Genomic DNA, 26,632 nt, shown 5'->3' on the forward strand with positions numbered 1-26,632 from the left:
CTTTGATTATTTTTTTATTAAGCACATGCTGTGTAAGTATCTCATATCCATTCTCCTTCCAGTAATGTCCTTCATCCTGCAGGGGGAGCTGTGAGATGTTCAGAATAATGCTCTCTAGCAAATTATGCCATATTTGTCAATATTTGTAGGCTTCAAGTACTTAAAATGTTTCTGTAAGCAAAAAGATGAGGCTCATTTTTACACTTATCATTATAAATATATTGTTAATATTCAAAAATTGCCTGGTAACTTGTACAACTCACTGTTCTGAAAACATGTAATGAGCCTCACACTTAAATTATTATAAATAGTAATATGTATACATTTAATTTTCTCACCACCAGTTATCAAATGGGACAGTTATTGCATGTACATTTCCAAACAGCAATGACTTTCTCTTGTCTTTTTGTGCTACAAGTTCTAATTGGCACATTAGTAGTCCAATCAAATGCGCTCTATTAATTACAATCCAGCCAATCAGCTTAGCAGGGGGGCGGATCTTCCTACCCAGCCAGAGAAATGTCCCAGCAAGGTGCGCTGGATCGATTTGAACAACATGGACTCAGGTACGTGAACTAATTTGACCCATTTTGTATCAATTTATTGAATATGTGGCGACTTTAAGTGACATAGTGAAGACTTTAGCTGTCCCCCATCAGCGTGTGTCCGTCAGTATTTGTTGTGCGAGAGTATTTTTGAGTACGTAGGAAGAGCCGCCTCTTTTTAAGACGTTGAAAATTTAAATGTGTGTTTTACGTGGTTTGTTTTCAGTTTGAGTGTCATTTTTTAAATCTATATTATCTCCCGAAAGTAGGCAGAACACATGGGGAAGTTGCGTAGTAGCTTTTGAAGAAGCAAATGAAACTTAATTAGATCTATCTCGGTCGCCATGGTTACGCGCTTTAAATGTCGAACGTCACCTTTGACGCCACGTCGCTGTCCGAGGTGCTGAAAGTTAAGCGCCGTGATACGTCCGGGGGGAAACCCCTATGAGGACAACCGGGTGAGGTTAAGTGATATGTTTCCATGGTAACAGCACCACGTGACATCCGGACTCTTAAGCAGGTCAAGTCCAAGATAAATAAACTCGTTAAATCCCCATTTTCAGGTGCGAATACAGTCTATTTTCTGCCCTTTTTTAAATGGCCTAATGTGTTTAATGTAATGTGAGTTACGTCATGCTCTACATGGGCTCCTTGCTGTTTTTTTTTGTTTTTTGTGATCAACTTTTTATTGAAATTTTACATAAGATGCTTATACACATGAGCTTCAATGACAGAAACCCAAGACAGCATCATCAAACATACAAACTATTTACAGATCGCCCGTTGCCTTGATGAGGAAAAATATACATAAAATTTAAAACAAAGACAAAATGACTGAATGAAATTATGATATGCATGTACACACACACACACACATATATATACCCATACACACATATGCCCCCAAAATAAAACCTATAGACACAGAACAATAAATAAAACTAAAACAGATAAAAATAAAATAAAAATAATTCAAGCAAACAATTTCACAAAAAGTGTAAGTTTTCGTTTTGTTTATAATACCGGTTATATTTGTTCAAGAAAAAGTGGATCAGAAAGAGTTGAAATAAGGAAATCCCAAGCCTAATGATCTTTCAATAAGTAATAGTTAAACCGTTCTTTTATCGATGGAGATTCAACAGAGAACCAAGAATGTATCTCCTTGCTGTTTTGATGAATTGCTGTTTATTTTCCAAAACACTTTTTTTCCCTGTGGGACTCAGACAGGTGAGAGAGATGCATCATGGGCAGGCATGGACCAAAAGGTAACTCCAGGAATACAAATTATCAGCCATCATGTCACAGAGACACCTGCCTCGGTGAGTTGTAATATCTGGTTCATTCCTCCAGAAAGATCTGTGTGTGTGTGTGTGTGTGTGTGTGTGTGTTGGAAAAGTTATCTTCTGTGAACATAATGCAGTCTCAGTATGCAGGAAACATATCATCTGAGGATCCCTTTCCTTCCTGCTGTATGCTGTATGCAGACTCCTCCACCCGGAGCTGAGCCTGCGGTGGAGCGTGTGTGAAAGGGGACCCTGCCGGCCGCCATGGCTCACTCGTCAGACCCGTCCCGCAGGGAGAAGACCCCCGGGACCCAGGGGTCACACACGGCTACACGCAACCTCTTGCGGAAGAAGGAGCAGCGCCGGCGTGGAATACGATCCTCGTCGCCCATGGGCCGGGTCATCCTCATCAACTCTCCTGTGGACGGTGAGGAGCGGGTTTGGCTGCCGGCTTGTGTAGTGCAGATTACAGCCTCCAGTTTATTATTTTATGATACAACCTGTTTTTAAATAATCTTTTATTAAGAGTAAAGGCTGTAAATGAAACACAAACTTTTCTTTTTACCCCCAAGATTTAAAATAAATTACATTTTGTAACTGTATTTCAAAACGTAATATTATTGGGACACTGGATGTGCATCGATAGTCTCTTTAAAAGCATCAAGGTTTCCTTCACTTTGCTCTTTTCCTAAATCTGTCTGAGTGAGGGACCAGTATAAGATCTCTTCCACGACGGGAGTTGACTTTAAGTTGTTCAAACATCTTAATAACCTACTTATTATACTTGAATAGACGTACAACACACATATAAGAGCTGAAAGTTTAATCTGTTATTTGTCTTTATTCCGGTGTGATACACCTTTGATAGTTGGATTAATCAGATCAGTCAGATCACCTGCAGCGTCCCATCATTAACTGATATCCAATAAGTGTGTGTGTGTGTGTGTGTCTGCTATAAAAAGACTTGGCGGATGTGTCAACAAGGCTGTTCTCTTGTCTCCTTGCTCATCAGAGATACCTCTTCGTTTTCAATCTCTGCCCGAGCTTTGGGACTGAAATGGCAAAACCAGTTTGACTTCTGGTTCAGTAAATATGAAATAAGTCATCAGCTCTGGTCTCATTGTTAAGAGAAACCAACCTGGTCAAGCCAACTACAGTGATACAACACAAAGTTACAGATAGTATGGAAACAAAATAAAATATACATCACATAAAATCACAAAAAAATAGTTTGTTTTTTTAACCTTAAATGAGAAACTAACCCTAAAAAAAGTCCCTCAGTGCTACTGAGTCCCTCTGCACCTTTAAGAAAAAGCTAAAGACCCAGCTCTTTCATGAACACCTACTAACTTAATGATGATGGTCTCCATATTATTGATGATGGTAATGACGATGGTTTTTGTTTGATAACGACGACTTATAAGATGGTTTCTATACTGATTAGAGCTCTCAAGAACTGCCCTCAATGTTGTGCTTTGCCTCTGGTCACTTCCTGTCAGCACCTGTGTGTCCAATCAGACTCAAAGCTGATCGTTTGCTCTTACTGACATTGTTCCCTTTTTTTCTAGATCCTTGCTTGTGTTGTTCTTACTCTCTGATGTACGTCGCTTTGGATAAAAGTGTCTGAAAAGTGAATTGTAGAATTTTAGTAGAATTGTACTGGTTGAGCTGTTTCTGGAAGCGAGTGGTAATCATTGAAGCTACTTTGGGTGAAAATCTCAACGTTTTAACATTTGCTTTTTTGTGTCATGTGGATTATTTTAGGTTTAAACTCTTTCAGAATCCTACTTGGGGGGTTTATGATCAGCTTTTAAATTTAATAAGCGCTCTCCTTGGAGTGATAGAAACTGAGGTCTATTTAAAATCTCAGTATCTTTCAGTATATCAGAAAACATTAAGGACCCTGGGGCGTCGGTAGCCTAGAGGTTATGTCACATGCCCCACGCACAGGGTCTATAGTCCTCATTGCAGTGGCCATGGGTTCGAATCCTACATCAGCCATTTGCTGCATGTCATCCCGTACTCTCTCCTCCCAACATTTCCTGTCTCTCTTTATCTGTCCTCTCCAATAAAAGCAAAAAAATGCCCCCCAAAAATACCTTTAAAAAAAAGAGAAAACATTAACACTGTCAGGCTGTCAGAATAGATTTAGAAACAGATTGAGTGAGCAGAAGATTTCTGTCGTTAACTTCAAAAACTATGGTACAGTTTTTTCCTCTGAGGAGTGTGACTACATAAATCACCATGTGGTATTTTCAGGAGGGGACGACTGCGAGGACCTCCACACGATCACAGTGGATAAAAGTGTGGACGGAAAACTCGGCTTCAGCGTGCGCGGCGGCTCCGAACATGGCCTCAGCATCTTTGTCAGCAAGGTGGAGGACAACAGCACAGCAGGTAAACCAACAATCTGCTGTGTGAAACTAAAGTGATTCAACGATTCACTGTAGCTGCTGTTTCCTAATGTTGCTCTTTAAATGTTTCAGTCTGTATTTGATCTTGTTTGTTGTTTTGTTTGCCAGAGGAAGCCGGCCTGCTTGTAGGAGATAAACTGGTGGAGGTGAACGGCGTCAGTCTCGAGAGCATCACGATGAGCAGCGCCGTGAAGGTCCTGACGGGAAACAACAGGTTGAGGATGGTGGTGAGACGGGTCGGAAAAGTCCCCGGCATCCGCTTCTCCAAAGAGAAGACCACATGGTAACAACAACAACAACAAAAACAACTCCTCTGATGTTTATAAGAAAAGTATTATATAGAAAGTGAGGGTGTGTACTGTTCGTCTTCCAGGGTGGATTTGATCCACAGGCGTATGGTGGTGGAGGAGAGCGGGCGGACACCTTCAGAGACGAGCTCAGGCAGCGCCCTGCAGAGGATCGTCCACCTTTACACCACCTCGGACGACTACTGCCTTGGCTTCAACATCCGCGGGGGGAAGGAGTTCGGCCTGGGGATCTACGTCTCCAAGTAGGCCTGTGGGGACCCTTGAAATTCAAACAACACAGCACGTCTTTTACTGAATGTATTGAGCTCTCTCCTGTTGTTGTTGTTGTTGTTGTTTCAGACTGGATCCTGGTGGTCTGGCTGAGCAGAACGGGATAAAGATGGGGGACCAGATCATGGCCGCCAACGGAGTGAGCTTTGAGGACATCAGCCACAGCAGTGCAGTGGAGGTGCTGAAGAGTCACACACACATCATGCTGACCATCAAGGTGAGAGAGTGCGACATCTTGAGGCCCAAATTCTGATTTCCTTTTTGAATAAAGGCTGTTAATTAATGTTAAAGTCTTTATATGCGATTTTTCACACTTAAATATAATATAAATCAAGTATATCCTCTGAAAATAACTCTGTGAGTCATGACTGTCTACAATGGGTGTAACACCCGAGTCCCACTGTCTGTGATGTTTTCAGAGTTTTCAGAGTCCTATCTTCACTTTGTTTACATCGCCAGGACGGCCGGCTGACTCCTCCCCTCACGTATAAAAGTTGTTTAATTGAGGGACTAGAGAAAAGAAGAATAACATACTGTACTCACTGCTTAACTGTGTTTCTAGATCACGCTCATTTCAGGTAAATTTACATGCAGTGTGACGATACGAGCATAATAAAGATCACTAGCATTAGCATGCTAACACAACAATGCACCGCAAGTTGTTTTGGTTTTATGCTGGTGCTCAAGGGCGACATCTACTGGATCAAAAAAATCCCATATAAAGCCTTTAAGTAGTGGATGCAATCATAAAAGATCTGACATTATTTTGCAGAAGTAAGGAGGTCTCAGTTGGATGTTTGGTGTTGAATTCTTTGATAACAAGATAGAGGGGGTGTGTTATGTTTCATAACGACTCTTTATTATTAGAAGGCATGTTGGTTCTTTCATTACTTCTTCATTAAAGAGCGCACATGGTAACCTTCTGAACTGTTTCCTACCTCTCATCTTTAATTCTCTTCTACTGAACCCCCCCTCCCTCCACCCCCTCCCGCTGCTCCTCCTCCCTGTCACAAACCACACCGACTGCGTCGCTGCACAGAGGATGCAGTCTCAGTTTTGTGTGGCAGGCCTGACAGCTGGCACGCACTCGTAATATTCCTCGCTCACTTTACTTGTCGCAGCTTGGGTTTCGCTCAGTGAAAAATAGCCAGGCCGTGTGCATTATTCACCAGGCAGCCGGGATCAGGTGCTGATCAAAGCTTAGAGGCGTGTTTTTTGGGGGCATGTTTTATGATGCTATCCCTTCACTTTTCACACAGGAAGTGGACTTAAAAAGCTTCCCAGACATCAAAAGTTCCAGGAAAGTGATGAAGAGATGTGTCTCTATTAGAGGAAGGGGATTTGTTTGGGTTTTGGCTCTTTGTGTGGTTCTAGGGTTACTCTTTATCAAATATAGGATCCTATAAAAGTTTAAAGATCTCTACTGTATCTCGTTTGCATATCTGTGTCCACATCTCCACAGGAAGCAGGACGATACCCGGCTTATAAAGAGATGGTGGCAGAATACAGGTGGCTCAATAAGCGTATGTATCTGCTGTTTTTTTTTTACACATGTTTCAACAGCTGGAAGTTTGCATCTGTAAATAAACACACAGCGCCCCCCCTGTTATGTTTTTTTTTTTTTTAATTTTCCTGGTTTTCTCCCTCAGTGGCCAATGGCACTCAGAAATCTTCCTCCCAGGGCTCGGGCTCCACCTCCTCGGTGTCCTCTCTGTCGTCGGGGACTCCGGTCAGCTCTCTGAGCGGCCTGTCGCAGGTCATGTTCCCTCCCAGCATGCCGTTTGGTTCAGACATGGTGGATGTTTGCATCTCCACAGAGGACCTGAGGTCAGAGTTTTATCTTGAGACAAATGTAAAAAAAATACAAAAACAGGAAAGCGTTGTATTTTATGGAACTTTTTACTTCTTCAGGCTGAAACTCTAAGAACACTAAAAACAGGAAAATGCTGTAGAAATCCAAAAATGAATGAAACAACAGCAGACACTTTGCAAATAAATTAACCATGCAAAATCAAAAACGTCTCTGTGGGTCGGGCTTATCTGACTACCATGCAAGAGAAAACAAACCTACCTAACATTAGTCTTGAATCCTGGTTAATCCTGGTTTCTAATTTGATTGAGAAATGGTTCCTAATTGACATTTAGATTTATTTAACTTCCCTCCTCTGCTAAGTGTAGCTGCTAATCGTAGTTAGCTCAAATAGTCGTGCAGCCCCTTTCTCCATTTGGACATTAAGGCGGTTGCTGTATGTTTGCTTTGCCCTCTCACATGACAAAACTTACAGACACCACTAGATGTAACCGTGTAAGTTTTATTTTTGGTTTAGGTCAGTGTCGGAGCGAACTGAGACCGCCATGCAGACAGACCTCCCCTCTCAGAAAACCGCTTTGGACACGACTCGCAGCCTGGGTCTGACCACTCTGCTCAGAGACACGGCCATCAGAGGAGAGGAGGAGCAGACCAGAGGGAGGAAAGAGTCCACCAAGACCGCCGTGCTGATGGCTCTCAGCAGACCCAGCCGACCAATCAGCAGGTCCCAGAGTCAGGCCACCATTGCAGGTGAGGGAGGAGAGAGAGAGAGGGCGGTAAAGATGAAGAACAAGAGCGGATGGATAAAAGTGACCTATCGTTGCTCTCCATCACAGAGATCAACCAGAAGAAAGACAAGAAGCAGAAAGGGAAGGACCCGGAGGAGAAGAGCACCCTGCAGCGCTCGAAGACTTTAGTCAACCTGCTGTTTAAGGGGCGCAAGAGGGATGCTTCCAGGGCCAGATCCAAGTCCCCGTCCAAAGACAAGACCGGCAAAGGTAGTGTGCCCGCAAGTTTGGCTCATTCATGGGAGTTTGTTTTTAAAAGGAACAATACAGACGTTTTGAAACTTTATCCTTTAATGTGAATCTGCTGATGTTGCGTCAAAACCGTCTAGAGTAACATAAAAGATTTTATTTACAATATATCAAAAGTTTAAGTCTGTTTGAGTGTAAAGAGGTAGAAGTGCGTTCATTCTATGATGTCTTCAGAAGGACGTCAGGTCGGTGCGATGCCAAATTCCGAGATGCTCGGAGCGGTGGACGACATGGCCCGCAGGCTGCTGACGGAGGAGGAGGTGGAGGCTGTGATGAAGACGTGCAGAAGGGTACAAAGCAAAGATTCAAATATCAGATCCAAGCGTAGCTGACTGACTCAAGTTATTTTAAGTGATTGTTTACTTCCTTTTTTTTTTTTTAATGTCTCTTCACAGTATGTGGCGGAGCGGTCGGTGGAGAACTTGATACGCCACCTGCTGGCTGTGCTGGACAGACCGGAGAAGCTGCTGCTGCTGAGGGAGGTCAGGTAAGGAGAGGAAGAGGAAAATAAGATATTCAGTAGACAGTGACTCTAAAAGCTTCTTAGATGCAGATAAGGAGATGAATTATTAATTTGCTCATTGTATCGGGAGAATTACAATTTAAATTAATTTATTTATTTAGAGCTTTACCAAGCTGTTATTGATTCTAGACATGTATAAAAAAAAGATGACTACAGTGGTGCAGTTAGCCTAGTGGTTAGGTTGCACCCAATGTATGGACGGCCGTGGTCCTCCAGGCTGATGGCCTGGGTTTGAGTCCTGTCTGTGGCTCCTTTCCCGTATTTATCAGGATTTTCTCAAATGCTAATTTTTCAGTCTAAGATTGTGATAATTGGCTCAGTGGCCGACTTTGTAGTCTCACAATCAGAGGTCGGTGGTTCAATCCCAGCTCCTGTAGTTCACATGTCCAAGTGTCCTCAGGCGAGACACTGAACCCCGTATTGCTCCTGAGTGTCACAGGCATCAGATCAGTGAATGTGTGTGATGGAGAAGTTATATATTGATGGAAACTTTACAAAGCATCATCTTTGAATGTGACATGTAATCATAACTATACAACAATGACTCAGCACTGTCTTGTTTTCTCAGGATGCTGCTTCCTCCCTCTGACCTGAGTGCGTTCAATAACTTGGTGACTCCGCTGGAAGTCGAGGCCTACGACATCCTCAAGTACCGCTCGGGTGCGTACGACCCCTGCTGAATGTCAGGATCAGTAAGAAAACAAAAAACAGCAGCTCTACTCACTCTCTTTTCTCTCCTCTTCTTATTGTAGTCAAAACTCCTCCTCTTCGCTCGCCCATGTCCGGTCGAGCACCAAAACGACGCCTCATCACTCCCATCCCAGGTCAGTAGCTTTCACCTTGGAGACAACACCGCTGTGTTACACTCAGAGTTTAGTTTTTAGACTTTTAGATTTTAAGTTAAATTGTATTTTTACAAACATCTTGCATTTTATATAAGTAGAGGGCTGTTTGGTGTCATGAAGATGATTGCAAATGAGTGTTTTCTGTGCAGCTGCAGGATTGAAAAATGGGATAGAGAAAGATGCAGGAAGAAGGATAAGGACAAATAGAGAGGGGGGTCCATAGTCATAGCAGCAGGAGGTCCCCACCAACGATCCAGACGAGGAACCTTTGAGAGCTCAGGAGCTGCAGGCCTCCCTGCCAGCAGCTTTGTTTTCCTTTTTTTCCAGTATGTTGGTTTGTTGTTCTTGGGAAATAAAAATCTCAAGAACGCCTGAAGGGAATGTTTTTCTTTAATTTGGCACAAACCTCCACATGGTCATCAGAGGTCAAGTTCACTGTGACCTCACACTTGTCACATTCTCATATTAAGTCAGGTCTCAAATTCTAGGACAGGATTTCATTTCATCTGGTTTATTTTTATTATTTTTTCAGTTTGAGAGAATGAAAGTGTTCCTCCTGCTGTCAGAGGAAAGTTTGACCGATGGAATCATAAAGAGAGAGAGAGACTGTATCTGGTCTTCGGTCCCTTCATTCATTTATTTTGGTTCAACCTTTCCTGTTTAATGTAGACCTATTTATGCATGTGATTGTTTTTTTTCATCAGGATAGTTTATTCTAATATTTCCCTCAGATTTCCGGGGAGGCTTTGAGCTCCACAATGCCGAGGAGGTGGAGAAGGAGAGCAACCTCCTGGATCAGCTGGAGAGGCTCACTGTTTCAGGGCTCCAGAAGTCCAGAGAGAGGCCCCCAACCCCCAGATCCTTCACCCAGCTGCTGGACATCCCTGTGGACGGATACGACACAGAGTCCAGAGACCTCAGACCTGCCTCTTCCAGCCCCGCGCTCCCTAACTGGCTCCTGACCCGCAGCGAGGACTCCCGCCCTCCTCTCCGCACCGACATCGGCACCATCCGCTCCGTCCACTTCGACGAGGTTTCCCTGCACTCGACTTTAGAGAGGCGGAGATCTCCGTCCAGAAACGGACACACCAGAGGCAGGAAGAAAAGCACGGACAGCAGCAAAGAATCTGTGTTCACGCTGCAGAGCGCGGCTCGCAGGAGTCGACCGCTGTTGTCTCGGGTGTTCAGTTCAGATCAGCAGACGGGGAGCGAGCAGGTGAACGGACATCGGGATCAATCTGAGAACAGACTCAACGGAGCCGAGCCTGAGCAGGAGTACAAACTAAAGACTGTCACCATCTCCAAGACCAAGCAGTCTCTGGGTAAATGTTAACGTCTGAGATGTTAGAATCGTAAAATAAATACCACATGTTGCGATTTAAAGGGTCAGTCCACTAAAATAACAAAAGTGACCTTCAATTTTCCACTAACCTTGGCTGTGTTTCCAAACACAATGTCCCGAGTACTCAGGATCCATTGAGACAGTTTTCATCAGAGACATATTTGTTGTTATAAAAATAAACATTTTTAATAAAGTAATCAAACTCTTTCCACTCAGCACAGATCATAAAGCACAGGGGGTAAAAATATGAAATGGCAGCAGTGGGAGGATAAAACTCAGCAACATTTTAAAAGCGTTCTATGAAAGATAAATAGAAGAAAGATGAGGGTTAAATCAAGTAAAACATATACACTCAACGTAATGCCTAAAGATAAGAGTGAGAATAGATATTGTCAGTGTCACTTCTTGACGGCTGTTTTCCAGCAGTCCTCCTGAAAATTGCATCGCTGACATCCGCCTTTGTTGTTCTGCTGTTTCAGGCATCAGTATATCCGGGGGCATGGAGTCCAAGGTTCAGCCGGTTGTGAAGATCGAGAAGATCTTCCCAGGAGGAGCCGCCTCCACCTGTGAAGTGCTCAAGGTGATTCAAGAAACGAATGATGCAGTTCAACACTTCACACAATATCATCGACTTCCAGACTATGAAATGATGACGGAATCAATTTTTCAATCAGCCATTCATTGTGACACATTTATTCCTCCACCAGAACTTACAACTGAACCTTAATTTGTTGGCGGAGAGGCAAACGTACACCGGGCAGTATTTTTACTCTATGATGATAACTATCTGAAACTTTCACTCTTGTGTCCTCAGGCTGGATTCGAGTTGGTGTCAGTGGACGGAGTCACCCTGCGAGGAGTCACTCATCAACACGCTGTGGACATCATCAGAAAAGCCTTCAGCAACAAGGCCAAAGACCCCATGGTGCTGGTGGTCAAAGTCCCCAAAAACATTTCAACGGAGACGTGAGACACTCGTCGTGAAGTTTAGAAACATGGCAGACTCTCGTACCGACGGAGACACAGACTGGAAAACTGGAACTTCAGCCCCGCACACAGTGAGGTGCTCTGAGGTATTTCATTTTGCCATTCATGTTTGTATAAAAAATAAGATGGACACTTGTTGCTGTTGAGCATCTTAAGCTGAAAAACAAGACTTCAAAATGAGTTCAAAATGAAAAGTACAAGAGGAATCTCGTCACAGATGCGTCCATTTTTTACAGAAAATAAGCTTCATAATCTTAAAGGGGACATATTATGAAAAATCCACTTCTACAGTGTTTTTGAACATTTATTTGGGTAACCTGAGTGTCTACTGACCCACAAAATGTTAAATAAACCCATCCAGTCCTTTGTTTGTGGTCTGCATAAGTCTTACAACACAGAGAAAAATGCTCTGTTTCAAATGTGCTCTCCTTGTGATGTCACAGTGGGATTCTAAAAAAATCCCCTCCCCTCCCCTCCCCTGGTATCTCCACCCATGGACTCCACCCCCAGACTAGAGCAAAACTTTTGTGCAGGTCCGCCATTTTTATTCTCGCTAGCGAAGGAGTGATGTCTTCTGGGAAAACTCGGGGGGGGGGGGGGGGGGGGGGGGGGGGGTCATTACATTTAAAGAGACACACACACCAAAACGGAGCGTTCTGAGAGAGCTGGTTTCTACAGGGTCACAAACCTCCTCTGGTGCTTGATTCATGTTATATTTTGACCAAAGCACAGCACAGATGTTTCATTTAGACCACAGGGGGACTGTTTGAAAAGGTGGAGAAGGGGGGATGATATGTCCTCTTTAAACATTGTTGCTCCTGATGCCTTAATAACTCACCTTAACATAACCCAGGAGCCGATCATCATTACATGAAATATGTCCTGGACCAGCAGCGTGCATCAATGTTTCAGAACACTAAAGTGCAACCTGAGTGCCTTCAAAAGGCCTGAGGACTAAATATAAAAAAAGTCTAACTTCATGTTACTTGAAGTCTACATACTGACCAGCAGAGGGCGCACACGAGCTGTGAACATGAACAAATGTAATCAAGTTGAGTATTGGAGAATAAAGAATCCAGGTTGCCATTGAAGAGATTTACAACCCAAACTTAACTGTTGTTTCATGTACTGGCTGAATACTTTGTAAATGTATAAAATAAAAAGTGTTATATGGAAATATTAAAGGGTTAAAATCCAACAAACAAACACCTTCAACATTTTGTATTTCTTTAATTAAAAACATAGTAGGTTTGTTCAAGATATGTACAGCATGAAAATATACATTTAATGTCTTCATACAAATATTGTGGATTATAAAATCACAGAACAGACATCCACACAGACGTTAATATACAGGTGTCATATCTGGAGGAGGAGGAGCTAATAGAACAGGTGCGACATTGCTTTGGTCTATTCACAGTGGCTATGTTTGTATGTTTAAGGACACACATCTCGATGATTTCTCCGGGTCATTTACAGAGGAGGGAAACTCAATCAGCAGGTTATAATGGGACAAAACAAAAAGGGTTTTTTTTTTTTTCTTTCTCTGAGCTCGGCTGTGCGGAATAACAGGTCTTACACTTTAAAGGTCGTCAGGTAGTTTACTCATAAAGAGGCTCATTCAGTGCACGACTTCCCATCAGAGATTTAATCCTTAGTAACACATCAACACACAGTCATCTCTTTCTTCAGCTCTTACGCAGAAAAGTGATTAAAGTATTCGCTCTGATTATCAGATAAACGAGTCATGAAGGATTTGTTTCAGGACCGTCTCACACGTCTTAATCTGGAACATTTCTGTGAACCAGTAAAGAGATTAAATTCAGATGAGTGTATGTTTATTTTTTTAAAGTTCAGTTTGCCTCCTTCAACATATCATTGACTGACTGAAATGAAACATATGGAGCAGGTGACTTAAGGACTTCCTGCACGCCATGACTCTGACATACAGTTCACGCTGTGGTTGCTATTTGCCAGTTTTATAAATCTGATGTCTCAGGCCAGTTTATGAAAAGGTTTTAAACCAATGAGCAGCGTTTAATGCTTTACGTGAAAAGAAGAAAAAAAAAGATTCTGACCTCCCTCTCTTCAAACAAAGTTGATCACTCCCTTTTTGAATGTTTGGGGTTTAACATAAGAAAAAAGAGCAGCCATTGAAATCTAGATAAGCATCTCTGAACCACACAAACTACAAGTGTCGGCCTCAAAACATTAAACTCATTCTGTTTTTGGAAGTAGAAACCAAAATGCTAATAAAATGAAGCGTTAGATTTTTTTTTAAAACATGACTTTTGAGTTATTAAGATTTTTCTTGCCGGGTGTTTTATTTGCTTGATTAGCTAAAAACAGAAAGTTTCTCAGAGAGCTTTGAACACAGAAGAGAGGAAAACTCACGTGAAACTAATTAGCTTGGTTTCATGAAGTTTTCCCGGTAAGACCCGACAGTGAGCCTGGAACTGGATCTCTTTGAATTCATAGTAATGGAAAAACAGTCGGTTTCAATATTGCTTATGAACTTTTCCTGCTATGACGAGCATTAACGTCTGCTGTTAAAAAGCCAAATTTAATTTCTGAACATTCATGATATCATGATATACAGTGTGTCCAATACTTGGTATTGTATTTGATCCATATAACCCCCTTCTATATGAAAAAGGAAAAACCATTTAATCCAAACTTTCCACACAAATCTGTGCTGGTTTTAAAGCTGGTTCAGTCATAATCATGTTTTTCTAGATGATATTGTATCTGATTACATTGCACTCTGTTGATGTTTAGATCTAAACTTTCTGAGGTTTCATTGTTCAGGATGTAAGAGCACAATTTTAGGATTTTATTCCCTCATACTGGATTACATAAAAGTGTCCTAGACTGTCAAATTCTGCCTTTTTCAAAGTTATAAAACACCTTTTATGTGCCGTAGAATTTCAGAAAATCAGAATTCTTTGTTCAATCAAATTAAAGGAAGAAAACATCTGCAGTTACTCTTTTCAGTCCTGATGCCGTTTACATAAAGGCTTTAGTAGTTTTGACAGATCATCATCGCTCTCCAACCTCAGCACCGCGCTCTGATTCACTCACTCTCGACCTTGACGTGTGCAGAGTCCCACGTTTTCTGTCATCGTACAGCAGCGTGGGCGTTGTCCATATTAACGACACAAACAAGAGCAGACTGCTAACACAGAGTGGGAGTGTGGTGATAATCTGAGCAGGGAGGAGGAATCCTGACAAACACAGGAGGAGGAGGAGGAGGAGGAGGAGGAGGGTGAAATGTTACTCATACACATAATAACTCCCACTAAAACTGCGGGAAAAGACGTAGCTGATAAACACTCACATAGACGATAATGAGTCGGGGGCAGAGGACTGAGGTGGCCTACTAACGACTAATAGAGGTCGTTGGCTTTTAAGTGGGACTCCTCGGAGATTAGACCGATGAGGCAGAGCTAATGAGCGGCTGATTTTACACTGCAGATGTTTTTTTTTTTGGTTTTTTTTACACGTCTCCTCAAACTGTTTTCACCTGGCATCCTAAGTGATGACATCACGAGTGGACAGCCTTAAGTACAGGTGTAAACACTACCGGTGATGGATATGGGCTTAGGATCTGACTCACCAGATGTTCGTCATATTTTGTAAAAAATGAAATGAAGTGAGGATACAGATGTGTCAGAGGACAACAAACAGTTTTTTTTTTTTTTTTTAGTTGAGTGGCTCTATTAGTTTCCAGAGACTCCAGTCTGCAGTAGTTTCTCACTCACTGATAAATTACACAGCTGTAAAGTGAAATTATGTTTCATAGAAAGTTTGATATTACACACTCGCTCTCTCTCTCTTTGTATCTGCAAGTAACAGTCGATGTCGTTCAAAGCCTAATAAAGGTAAATGCTGCTTTGTGTGTTATTTTGCTTGCAAAGTGTCAAACAAGTGGTCACTGGAAACACATTTTGAGATGCATGTCATGATAATTCCAGGTGTGAACAGCTGTGCTTTGAGATGTCCATTTGTGATGCTTGTGTGAACAGGGTCTATGTTTCCACCCAGACAGCGCAGAGGAGATCCGATCTGTGACGTGAAGGTGAATTAAAAAAAAAAAAAAAAAAAGCTGACAGTAGTGCAAATAAAACATGAACGGACACGAGGGTTCATATTTCCGTGGCGGCGATCTCGTCAAAGTTGATCTCGTTGCCGCTGCCCTCGTCCTCCTCCTGACTGAGCTCCTGCAGCAGCTGCTCCAGCTCGCGGTTCCTGCGGTACATCTGCACGTAGTTCTGCTGCAGCTGCTTCTGGTAGCGGATCACCTTGTCCTTCTCCTCCTGCCATATCTTGCGCTCCTCCTCGAAGCCCCCCATCTGCTGCTCCGCCCGCTGGTGCTCGAAGGCGAGCTCCGACTTCATCCTGTCCATCTGCAGCTTCATGTTCTGCAGCGCCTCTGCAGTGCTCTGCCGCTGAGCCTTCGCCTCGTCGCTCTCGTAGGCCAGCATGTGCTCCTCCGCCTCGTGGAACACCTGACACTGTCTGTTCCCCGGGCCCTGATTGGCCAAGGCGTCTCTGAGGTGAACCAGCTCCCCCTCCAGGCGTCCCACCTTCTCCCTCAGCAGCTCCGCCTCGCTCTTGCGCCGCTGGAGCTCGTTCTCGCACACCTCCAGCTCCAGGGTGCGCGTGCGCGTCGTCCCGCTGGCCTCCTGCAGGAGCGCCTGTGTGTTCGTCAGCTCGCCGCGAGACTCCCTGAGCTGACCGCGCAGGGACACGATCTCCCCCACGCGCTGGGACAACTCGCCCTGCACCTCCTTCAGCTGCTGCTTCAGCAACGAGATCTCGCCCGACTTCTGACACACCTGACGGAAGAAGAGAACGTACACTCAGCTCAGGAAAGCACACTGACGTAGAAGTAGCTGAAACAGTTTTTTCTTTTTTTTTACAAGATTTATTTTTGGGCTTTTTGTGCCTTTAATGGAGAGACAGGACAGTGGATGGAGTCGGAAATCAGGGAGAGAGAGAGTGGGGAATGACATGCGGGAAAGAAGCCACAGGTGGGCGGCGAACCCGGGCCGCCTGCTTGAGACGGCAGCCTCCATACATGGGGCGCGCGCACTAACCGCTGCGCCACCAGCACCCCAACAGTTTTTTCTTTGTCCAATCAACATTTTCATCAACCTCACATCACATCTTAATCAAAGTATTTTTTTTCTGCTACTCATTTTGTGGCCTGGCAGACCGAGATGAGGGCACTAAAACCCCCTTCAGAAAACCATAACAACTAAATCAACAACTCCTGTATCAAGTACTTAAACTTATAATGCACTGCATGATTATTACCCTCCATTTACTTTCCTTTAATACGGGATATAAAATGTATGAATAATTGCTTTATAGACAAGTTGCCACGCTCAGACTGATGATCCACAAATTAAAGTCTTGGCATAATATGAGCTTAAAGTAATGGGTCGTATAGAGTTTAGCGAGGGGTGAGAAAGTGTCAAATCAATAAGGATGACACCGTGATAAACTGCAGCTTTACAGCCCAAAACTTCTCTTTTAATGTGCTCACTGGTGAATCAAACATCTGTGTCCCTGATTCAGCTCATCTCCTCTCACCTCCCACTTGCTCTCCTCCAGTCGAGGCCCCAGCTGGATCTTCTCGTGCTCGTAGGACGTGCAGCGCTCTTCCAGCTGCTCCCTCTCCTGCAGGAGCTGAGCAAAGTCCTCCTGCAACTTCTTCTTCTCCTGCTGCAGTTGATACACCTGTGACCAAGACACGACAGCACCATTCAGACTGCCCGTTCAAGGCACAATATTTACGCCCCTCGCCTTTATTGTGAATATCAGAGAGGCGTAATGGGGTAATGAAGTGATCCCCCCTTCTGAGCCTAATTACTCAGTAGGGTAGTTAGAGCCAAGTCTCTAAAAACAGAAACAACAGCATCAACTGTGGTTTGTAACACAATAGAACCTGTCTGATTGTTTTGTCAGAGGTCCTGACCTGCAGCTGAAGCACCTGCTGAGCGCGCTGGGCCTTCTGCGAGGCGACCTGCATCCGGGTGGCACATCCCTGCCTCAGCTCCTCCAGCTCCAGCTCGAAGCGCTTCTGCTTCTCCTCATAGACCTGCAGACAAAGACAGTGGAACATGAAGCAAACGGGGCGAAATCTTTAAAAGACAAAATTTAATGTGGAATATTTACAGTCACAAAATTGGTGCTTTTTTTTTTTTTTTTTTTTTACTAACACCTCTTGGGAACTGGACATAGTCAGAATGCATGTGTCTTAGTGAAAACGCTCATCATGGTCAACACCTGAAAACCCTGGGACCCATCATTTATGGACTATTATATAGCCTGTTGGATGGCAGGAACTACTAGCCTAAGACTTAGTTTGCCACAAGCAAGGGTGTAAATTCATGTGCACTTAAACACAAATGGTGGATTACAGAGATCGAGATACAGATAAACTTGTTAGATCATAGTTGACGGATTTTGTTACAGCCCATATTTAACACCTCTTTTGCTCTCTGGCTGTTTGCCGCCATTTAACCAAATTGGGCTGAAAGTTAAGCCTGGTTCCCACTAGGTGGTCTGGTTTGGTTCAGTACAGTTTAGTACAGTAAACCCTGATCTTGTACTCTTACACTCACCGGATGGAGATACCGGTGTCAGCTACCTAATAGCTTGACATGTGACACAGTGTAGCCCACTAATTTATTCAACCAAGAAGAAGAATTGGACACAGTAAACAAAAGCAACATTTGAGGACGTCCAGCAATATGTGTTCTTTCGTTTTTGGGATGTGTCTTGAAAAACAGCCTTGAAATTATTCACTCGAATAATTACATATGGGACGTTTTGTGTTTGTTCTTTATTACCGTTGTTGCACAGGAAGTGATGATTCTTTTGACCAATCAATGGACTACAGTGTGTCTAGCTCCAACCTTTAGGGTCGGATCAGATCGCTTGGCACCCCAGCAGAAGGGAAGCAAAACATTAGGATGGTACAGATCGGTTATTCGGGTACCATTCCTAAGTTTTGACAGTGGAAATGCAGATAAATGTGCACCATACTGAACTGAACTGAACCGACTGCTTGGTGAAAATGGGGCTTTAGTGATCAATACTACAAACAGAAACCAGAACACTTCAAACTAATCTTTTTCCCCATTTCATATTTATTTGCAGATGTCTCTACAAACCTGACAAATAGCAGCTTCGTTCTCGTCCAGGTTGTCTCTGAGTGTCTGCAGCTCCAGCTCTCTCTCCCTCAGTTTGTCCTCCAGGTCCCTCACCACCCCTTCATAACCCTCCACCGGGCCCGGGGAGCGCCCACTAGACCCGCTGTCAGAGAGAGGGTGACCTCGGCCGCTGATCGAGCCAGAGCCGGTGCTCTTACTCGAAGACGAGCGCCCGCTGTCAGAGTTTGAGTGTCCGTGCGTGCTGACAGGTGGCGCGCTCTTCATGGGCTCCAGGTGACCTGCGGCGGTCTCCCCTGACGTCTGACTGTAGGGGGCGCTGCCGTATGGGGGGATGCTGCAGAGGGAGTTGCGTCCAGAGTCGGTCAGCTGACACGACTGGTTGCAGCCGCCGCCGCCGGTCCGCGTTCGGCCGTACACGTTGCTTTTCTCCGTGCTGGAGGGCGACGATTCTCTGTGGGTCGGGCTGAGCAGGTTCAGGTTGTTTTGGCTTTCTGATACGTTGGCAACATGGCGGGGGGAGAGGTACTGCATGGACGTCCGGTTCTTGGGAATGACGGGTTTGAAGGCAGTGGGCCGCAGCACCGTTTTCTCCATGTTCTACAGATGGATGACAAAATATTTGAAAAGTGAGCGTAACTCAAAAGTATGTCGGAATTTCTTTGTACCAGAAATCACCAAAATCACTTTTAATAAATAATTTACATAAACACTCTGCAAATTCTGCCTGAAAACAAAAATGATGACTAACTTAAAGGTCACATATTTTCCTGATTTTCAACAAGTTTAAATAAGTCTCAGATCTCCCCAAAACATGTGTGTGAAGTCTCATGTTCTAAATCCACTCTGATCCTGTATTTGATCATGCCTATAAACCCCTCTATTTCAGCCCTGCTCAGAACAAGCTGTTTCTGTGTCTGTAGCTTTAAATATGTAAATGAGCTGTGTTTGACCACGCCTCCTCTCTGGAAGGGCTATCTAAGATTTAGTCAGTAAACTTACCCTCTCTAGTTTTCCTGACACAGGGACCAGTTTTGGAGGCGGTCCGCCCATATTTCCATTTAACCCGGACACTTCTTGACTCCCGTCCACGTCTGTCCCCGGGCTCACGGGCGTCACATGGTTGTCGTTCCAGTCTCCCACAAAGTCCTCATTCAGGTAGGTATGGTTCCCATTCCCGCTCTCCTTTTCCATCAGACCCCTGCCGGAGCCTGTGGAGCTCTGTTTCAAGAGTGGCGGGATGTTCTGCAGTAAAGGGTCCTGGGGTGACTCAGAGCCCAGACAGGAGGCGCCCTGTGTGGGCCGCCGCACCCTGGCTCCCAGCTCCCCTCCAGAACGGAGGTCTTGGTAGGGTCCTGGACGGGCGGCGATGAGACTGCTGACAGAACCCATGGGATCCAGAGCGGAGGGTGGAGCGTTGACGGGGGACGAGGAGGAGGGGTGTCTCCTGCGGGATCCACTATGGCCGGGGGTGTGAGGCTCAGTAGAGATGGGCAGAGCCTGAACCAGAGCCATGATGGCGGCTCGGAGGGGTCAAATGTTCTGTGAGGAGAAAACAAAAACAATGGATTCTTAACTTTAAAACAAGATAGCAAGATAGCAAGGAAGGAAGGAAGGAAAGCAAGATATCAAGAGAGCAAGAAAGGAAGGAAGGAAAGAAAGCAAGAAAGAAAGGAAGGAAGGAAGGAAAGAAAGCAAGAAAGAAAGGAAGGAAGGACAGAAAGCAAGATAGCAAGAAAGGAAGGAAGGAAGGAAGGAAAGAAAGCAAGATAGGAAGGAAGGAAGGAATGAAAGCAAGATAGCAAGAAAGGAAGGAAGGAAGGGAGGAAGGAATGAAAGCAAGATAGCAAGAAAGGAAGGAAGGAAGGAAAGAAAGCAAGAAAGGAAGGAAGGAAGGGAGGAAAGAAAGCAAGATAGCAAGAAAGGAAGGAAGGAAGGAAGGAAAGAAAGCAACTCTTTAAGGACGAGTCGTAGTCGTGGACGATCTTCAACCAGTCCCCTTGGCAACTGGACTGGTCGATGCCTTCAAGCTTCAAATGTCTCAGTTTTTAAGTACAGATCAAGTCACATGTCTTGATATTAAGTGTTTCAGGTCTCTGAATGATGACAATGAAAATGCAAAGGTGTTCTAATTGTTGGAGAAACTTTTTGTTTATGCAATAGTTTTCCACAAATACCTGAAAGATCAGATTCAAACTGTTCACTCACAAAAGGTGCTGTCGAGGAATTTGACTCACTCAACAAGACACAGAAACTACAACAGAGTCTAAACAGAGTGGATGTACAGTAGACTGCAGCATACTGATTTCCCCGCACAAGACCATGTCGGCCCACACACACACAGAACCAGGACAGGCCATTCATGAAGCCCATTCAAGCAGCACAAACGGGGGGCTTGCGGCGTGAGGCTCTGGAGGCATGAGGCAGCGGAGGAAAAAAAGGGCTCTCCTTTCATTTGAGATGTAAAATGGCTTCTAACGTGCTGGCATTTTCTCTGACAGCAACAAAGGCTTCTGTCTCGGCACATCTCATCAGCCTTGGGAACTACTAAAAAGTCCAAGGGCTGCGGATAATATCTCAAAATGGAAAACGCAAAGAGAAGGAGACGGGTTCAACTGGCTGTGATACTTGAGCCGTGGGCGATCAAAGTTTATGAATTAACCCCCAAAAAAAGTACAAAATTGTGAAAAAAAGATGTGAAAAAATAATGAGGAACAAAAGCTCACTTACTTTTTTGCTCCCGCACTCTCACGGGGAGGTTGGTAAATATTGACAACTCTTGACAGAGCGACTATGATGTCAACATTAGTCCCGTGGACGGAGGATAAGTTGAGTGTTGTTTGGAGAACAATGGCCAACAGGACGCATGATGATGAGGTCATGGTCCACTGACAACAAACACGACAGCAGAGCCAGTGTTGATTTAAAAACATCTCGGTGAGTCAGAACATGAGGATATCCGACTGACGGGTGTGTCTTGTTGTTGAGTTTCTGTCTCGTCTGGGAAGTTTCTGAAACATGACGGAGGGATGTGAACGCACTCGCAGGTCTCCCTACGTCACTCACAGACTTTCAGCTTGTTTGTGAATCCACGCTGGGAAGCAAAGCCTACAGGTTTCCTCGTGTCTCAGCCCTCTGTCTGACCCTCTTAATCTTCCTGTTGACACAATAAAAGATAGAAACCTCAGGGGGGAAAAAGACTGTCCATGTTGTTAATTAGTGTTGAAGATGACTAATAAGGTGAGAAAATAGGCCGACAGCAGGCGAGCTGGCCCGACACATTTCAGGGTCCCACCTGCCAGGACGGAGCCATGCCAAGTCATTCTCCAACCTGCCAACTTCACTACCAGCCTAGAGGGCTACTTCAGCTATTTAACTGTAATTACGACACTTTAATTAGCAAACTCACAGTCGAGCTGATCCCTACCTAAACTCATTATTATGACTGAGACAAATCTGCTGCTGCAATATGTTGTCGGGATGTGTATAATCTCTGGAAATAAATACTGCATCTGTGAATGGATGGATTATATGTGGGCAAAGACCAGATTTAGGTATTGAGCATTTTGTCTTTAAGTCCATACTGCCCCTCCAGCATCGCTTAACGCTTTACAGTACAGGACTTACAATCATACAGAAAGAGCAAATCTAAGTAAAAAGGTAATAAGAGCGATAATACTCATGGTGCAATACAATGTAATGGACGATAATATCACTGTAAGTTGAAATCTAAAAGTCTTATAACTCTTAAGATTGCACAGAATAGATGCTTTTTTCTTAGTACTTTTTTTTAAATTTCCCTGTATCTATAACTATATCAGATGTGCATGTGTGTGTAGATGTGCATGTGTGTGTGTAGATGTGCATGTGTGTGTGTAGATGTGCATGTGTGTGTAGATGTGCATGTGTGTGTGTAGATGTGCATGTATGTGTAGATGTGCATGTGTGTGTAGATGTGCATGAGTGTGTGTAGATGTGCATGTGTGTGTAGATGTGCATGTATGTGTAGATGTGTATGTGTGTGTGTAGATGTGCATGTGTGTGTAGATGTGCATGTGTGTGTAGATGTGCATGTGTGTGTAGATGTGCATGAGTGTGTGTAGATGTGCATGTGTGTAGATGTGCATGTATGTGTAGATGTGCATGTGTGTGTGTAGATGTGCATGTGTGTGTAGATGTGCATGTGTGTGCATGTATGTGTAGATGTGCATGTGTGTGTGTAGATGTGCATGTGTGTGTAGATGTGCATGTGTGTGTAGATGTGCATGTATGTGTAGATGTGCATGTGTGTGTAGATGTGCATGAGTGTGTGTAGATGTGCATGTATGTGTAGATGTGCATGTGTGTGTGTAGATGTGCATGTGTGTGTAGATGTCCATGTGTGTGTAGATGTGCATGTGTGTAGATGTGCATGTGTGTGTAGATGTGCATGTGTGTAGATGTGCATGTGTGTGTGTAGATGTGCATGTGTGTGTAGATGTGCATGAGTGTGTGTAGATGTGCATGTGTGTAGATGTGCATGTATGTGTAGATGTGCATGTGTGTGTGTAGATGTGCATGTGTGTGTAGATATGCATGTGTGTGCATGTATGTGTAGATGTGCATGTGTGTGTGTAGATGTGCATGTGTGTGTAGATGTGCATGTGTGTGCATGTGTGTGTAGATGTGCATGTGTGTAGATGTGCATGTGTGTGCATGTGTGTGTAGATGTGCATGTGTGTGTAGATGTGCATGTGTGTGCATGTGTGTGTAGATGTGTGTGTAGATGTGCATGTGTGTGCATGTGTGTGTAGATGTGCATGTGTGTGTAGATGTGCATGTGTGTGCATGTGTGTGTAGATGTGCATGTGTGTGCATGTGTGTAGATGTGCATGTGTGTGTAGATGTGTATGTGTGTGCATGTGTGTGTAGATGTGCATGTGTGTGTAGATGTGCATGTGTGTGCATGTGTGTGTAGATGTGCATGTGTGTGCATGTGTGTGTAGATGTGCATGTGTGTGCATGTGTGTGTAGATGTGCATGTGTGTGCATGTGTGTAGATGTGCATGTGTGTGTAGATGTGCATGTGTGTGTAGATGTGCATGTGTGTGTAGATGTGTTTGTAGATGTGCATGTGTGTGTAGATGTGTTTGTAGATGTGCATGTGTGTATGTAGATGTGTATGTAGATGTGTATGTGTGTATGTAGATGTGCATGTGTGTGTGTAGATGTGCATGTGTGTGTAGATGTGTTTGTAGATGTGCATGTGTGTGCATGTGTGTGTAGATGTGCATGTGTGTGTAGATGTGTATGTAGATGTGTTTGTAGATGTGCATGTGTGTGCATGTGTATGTGTAGATGTGCATGTGTATGTGTAGATGTGCATGTGTGTGTAGATGTGTGTGTAGATGTGCATGTGTGTGTAGATGTGTATGTAGATGTGCATGTGTGTGCATGTGTATGTGTAGATGTGCATGTGTGTGTAGATGTGCATGTATGTGTGTAGATGTGCATGTGTGTAGATGTGCATGTGTGTGTAGATGTGCATGTGTGTGTGTAGATGTGCATGTGTGTGTGTAGATGTGCATGTGTGTGTGTAGATGTGCATGTGTGTGCATGTGTGTGTAGATGTGCATGTGTGTGCATGTGTGTGTAGATGTGCATGTGTGTGCATGTGTGTGTAGATGTGCATGTGTGTGCATGTGTGTGTAGATGTGCATGTGTGTGCATGTGTGTGCATGTGTGTGTAGATGTGCATGTGTATGTAGATGTGCATGTGTGTGCATGTGTGTGTAGATGTGCATGTGTGTGTAGATGTGCATGTGTGTGTAGATGTGCATGTGTGTGTAGATGTGCATGTGTGTGTAGATGTGTTTGTAGATGTGCATGTGTGTGTAGATGTGTTTGTAGATGTGCATGTAGATGTGCATGTGTGTGTAGATGTGTTTGTAGATGTGCATGTGTGTGTAGATGTGTATGTAGATGTGTATGTGTGTATGTAGATGTGCATGTGTGTGTGTAGATGTGCATGTGTGTGTAGATGTGTTTGTAGATGTGCATGTGTGTGTAGATGTGTTTGTAGATGTGCATGTGTGTGCATGTGTGTGTAGATGTGCATGTGTGTGTAGATGTGTATGTAGATGTGCATGTGTGTGTAGATGTGCATGTGTGTGCATGTGTATGTGTAGATGTGCATGTGTATGTGTAGATGTGCATGTGTGTGTAGATGTGTGTGTAGATGTGCATGTGTGTGTAGATGTGTATGTAGATGTGCATGTGTGTGCATGTGTATGTGTAGATGTGCATGTGTATGTGTAGATGTGCATGTGTGTGTAGATGTGTGTGTAGATGTGCATGTGTGTGTAGATGTGTATGTAGATGTGCATGTGTGTGCATGTGTATGTGTAGATGTGCATGTGTGTGTAGATGTGCATGTATGTGTGTAGATGTGCATGTGTGTGTAGATGTGCATGTGTGTGTGTAGATGTGCATGTGTGTGTGTAGATGTGCATGTGTGTGTGTAGATGTGCATGTGTGTGTAGATGTGCATGTGTGTGTAGATGTGCATGTGTGTGTAGATGTGCATGTGTGTGTGTAGATGTGCATGTGTGTGTGTAGATGTGCATGTGTGTGTAGATGTGCATGTGTGTGTAGATGTGCATGTGTGTGTGTAGATGTGCATGTGTGTGTAGATGTGCATGTGTGTGGTGGTTGAATTCATGTAGATTTATGGTGAATGTCACTACATTTCATCGTATAATGTGCAAAGACAATGAAGACTTTCTATTCAATTGTTGCCCCAGTGGTGTAAACCAATCACATTTTAACAGACCCTTGTTGTAAAATCTGTCTTAAATGCAAAAAGGGAAAATTCATGGCTGAGTACATTTTAAAAGATACACAGACTAAGGTGACTATTAAACTCTTTTCTTTTTTTTTTTTATCTATAGCTTCAGCTGGGCTTTACAATAATCTACATTAATCTGCAGCAGTCAGCTCAGACTTGTGCCTTTATGTACTAGGTCCAACATTGTATGACTGTTACATAAAGGGACCAGGATGCACACTACTCTTCTTTAAATGATATGAGATAACATAAAAGTCTGCATGTCTGAGATGGAGTATAAACTCAAACTCTTGACCCTGTGTTGGTTTACTTCTAAAGTTTTCAACACAAAAACTTGAACGTCTGGTTCAAGTAAAGATAAGGTTTCTTGGTTCATTTTTTGCAACTTGCATCTTCTTGAAGTTCCCTAAATGCTTCTTGCTGCCTTTGCCGTATACTCCAATCAGTACTTGTGATCGGGGGGAGCACATGCCCTCTAACTCTCTCCAGATACGAGTGAATAGTCTCTAATCCCTCTGGAACTCAAGATGGCTGATGCGATGTATAGGGACTCTACTCTCAAACTGTTTTAAAGCCCCTGTCATGATCATGTGGCTCTGGTCTCCCTTTTGTTGTCATGGCGATCAGGGCCTCAAACATTATATGAGAGGGGGAGGATGGAGAGAGGAGGGGAGGGGTCAGAGGGCTGACAGGGAGGCCAAGACCTCCTCTTTAGCATCTTAAAAGCCTCCAGTCTTTTCTATAGCGCTGACAATCTTCCATACGCTCCAAGTTGCCCCAATAAAAAATAATTGGGCATTTAAAACGAACGACTCGTGGAGAATTCATTACAACTCTGCAGGAGGAGTGAATGGAGATAATATAGTGTCTGAAGAGACTAAGAGCTGAAACTAAATATTTTCATACATGTCAAGCATATTTTAAACTAATGGAAAAATACTTTCCCACGACTCTAAAGTTGTTTTTTTATTGCTTGCCTCGGTTGGAAAACCGTCCAAAATATAAATATACTAAATGTATCATCTTGAATTCCAAATAAAAGCTAAAAAAACGCAATAAATCTTCACGTTTCAGAAGCTTGAACAAGTCAACGTTGAGCTTTTTTTTTGCCCTCATAGAAGAAAAACTGTTATAACATTTCAGCACGAGATACTTTAAAAACAATGCAATTACATGCCGTATTAGTTTTCTGTTTTCCACCCCCTTAATGTCTACAGTGTCAGCTGACTGTGAGCAGACTGTTTTTGTCTGAGGAAAGCCC

General features: G+C 43.7%; 2 protein-coding genes across 8 annotated transcripts in view; one reads left to right on the forward strand and one right to left on the reverse strand.

Annotated features, from left to right (window-relative positions):
* Positions 1-497: 497 nt before the first annotated feature.
* Positions 498-11,535, forward strand: LOC132954959 (PDZ domain-containing protein 7-like). Of its 4 annotated transcripts, none has more exons than XM_061027515.1 (18): positions 498-566; positions 1,769-1,864; positions 1,966-2,255; positions 4,088-4,225; positions 4,351-4,525; positions 4,616-4,792; positions 4,890-5,037; positions 6,283-6,343; positions 6,470-6,647; positions 7,148-7,380; positions 7,467-7,628; positions 7,842-7,957; positions 8,063-8,154; positions 8,759-8,850; positions 8,943-9,014; positions 9,767-10,357; positions 10,857-10,957; positions 11,192-11,535. In XM_061027515.1, exons 3-18 carry the CDS (start codon positions 2,093-2,095, stop codon positions 11,345-11,347), a joined length of 2,655 nt encoding a protein of 884 aa, XP_060883498.1. In that variant the 5' UTR covers positions 498-566; positions 1,769-1,864; positions 1,966-2,092; the 3' UTR covers positions 11,348-11,535. The 4 variants fall into 4 exon arrangements, with proteins under 4 accessions (XP_060883498.1, XP_060883501.1, XP_060883500.1 ...); XM_061027518.1 differs by having other exon boundaries at positions 1,972-2,255; XM_061027517.1 differs by having other exon boundaries at positions 1,979-2,255.
* A 1,039-nt stretch (positions 11,536-12,574) lies between these two features.
* LOC132954960 (leucine zipper putative tumor suppressor 2 homolog) overlaps positions 12,575-26,632 on the reverse strand; it is a 40,077-nt gene continuing 26,019 nt past the window's right edge. For 3 of the 4 annotated variants that reach the window (XM_061027522.1, XM_061027519.1, XM_061027521.1), the window contains 5 exons: positions 19,548-20,087; positions 18,549-19,145; positions 17,348-17,470; positions 16,963-17,109; positions 12,575-16,202 (listed from right to left, as the gene is read on the reverse strand). In XM_061027522.1, the coding sequence (XP_060883505.1) occupies positions 15,510-16,202; positions 16,963-17,109; positions 17,348-17,470; positions 18,549-19,145; positions 19,548-20,060 (2,073 nt within the window). In that variant the 5' untranslated portion in view covers positions 20,061-20,087 and the 3' untranslated portion in view covers positions 12,575-15,509. The remainder of the gene's footprint in view (positions 16,203-16,962; positions 17,110-17,347; positions 17,471-18,548; positions 19,146-19,547; positions 20,088-26,632) is intronic. The other variant, XM_061027523.1, reaches the window with a different exon arrangement.

This window comes from Labrus mixtus, chromosome 21 (assembly GCF_963584025.1).
Source record: "Labrus mixtus chromosome 21, fLabMix1.1, whole genome shotgun sequence".
Taxonomy (NCBI): Eukaryota; Metazoa; Chordata; class Actinopteri; order Labriformes; family Labridae; genus Labrus; species Labrus mixtus.

Excerpts from the sequence above, each read along its gene's own strand:
- LOC132954959 (XM_061027515.1), top strand. The coding sequence starts at position 2,093 with ATGGCTCACTCGTCAGACCCGTCCCGCAGGGAGAAGACCCCCGGGACC. Across the intron at positions 4,226-4,350 it reads GGAGGACAACAGCACAGCAG|AGGAAGCCGGCCTGCTTGTA; the intron begins GTAAACCAACAA and ends TTTGTTTGCCAG. Across the intron at positions 8,155-8,758 it reads CTGCTGCTGAGGGAGGTCAG|GATGCTGCTTCCTCCCTCTG; the intron begins GTAAGGAGAGGA and ends TTGTTTTCTCAG.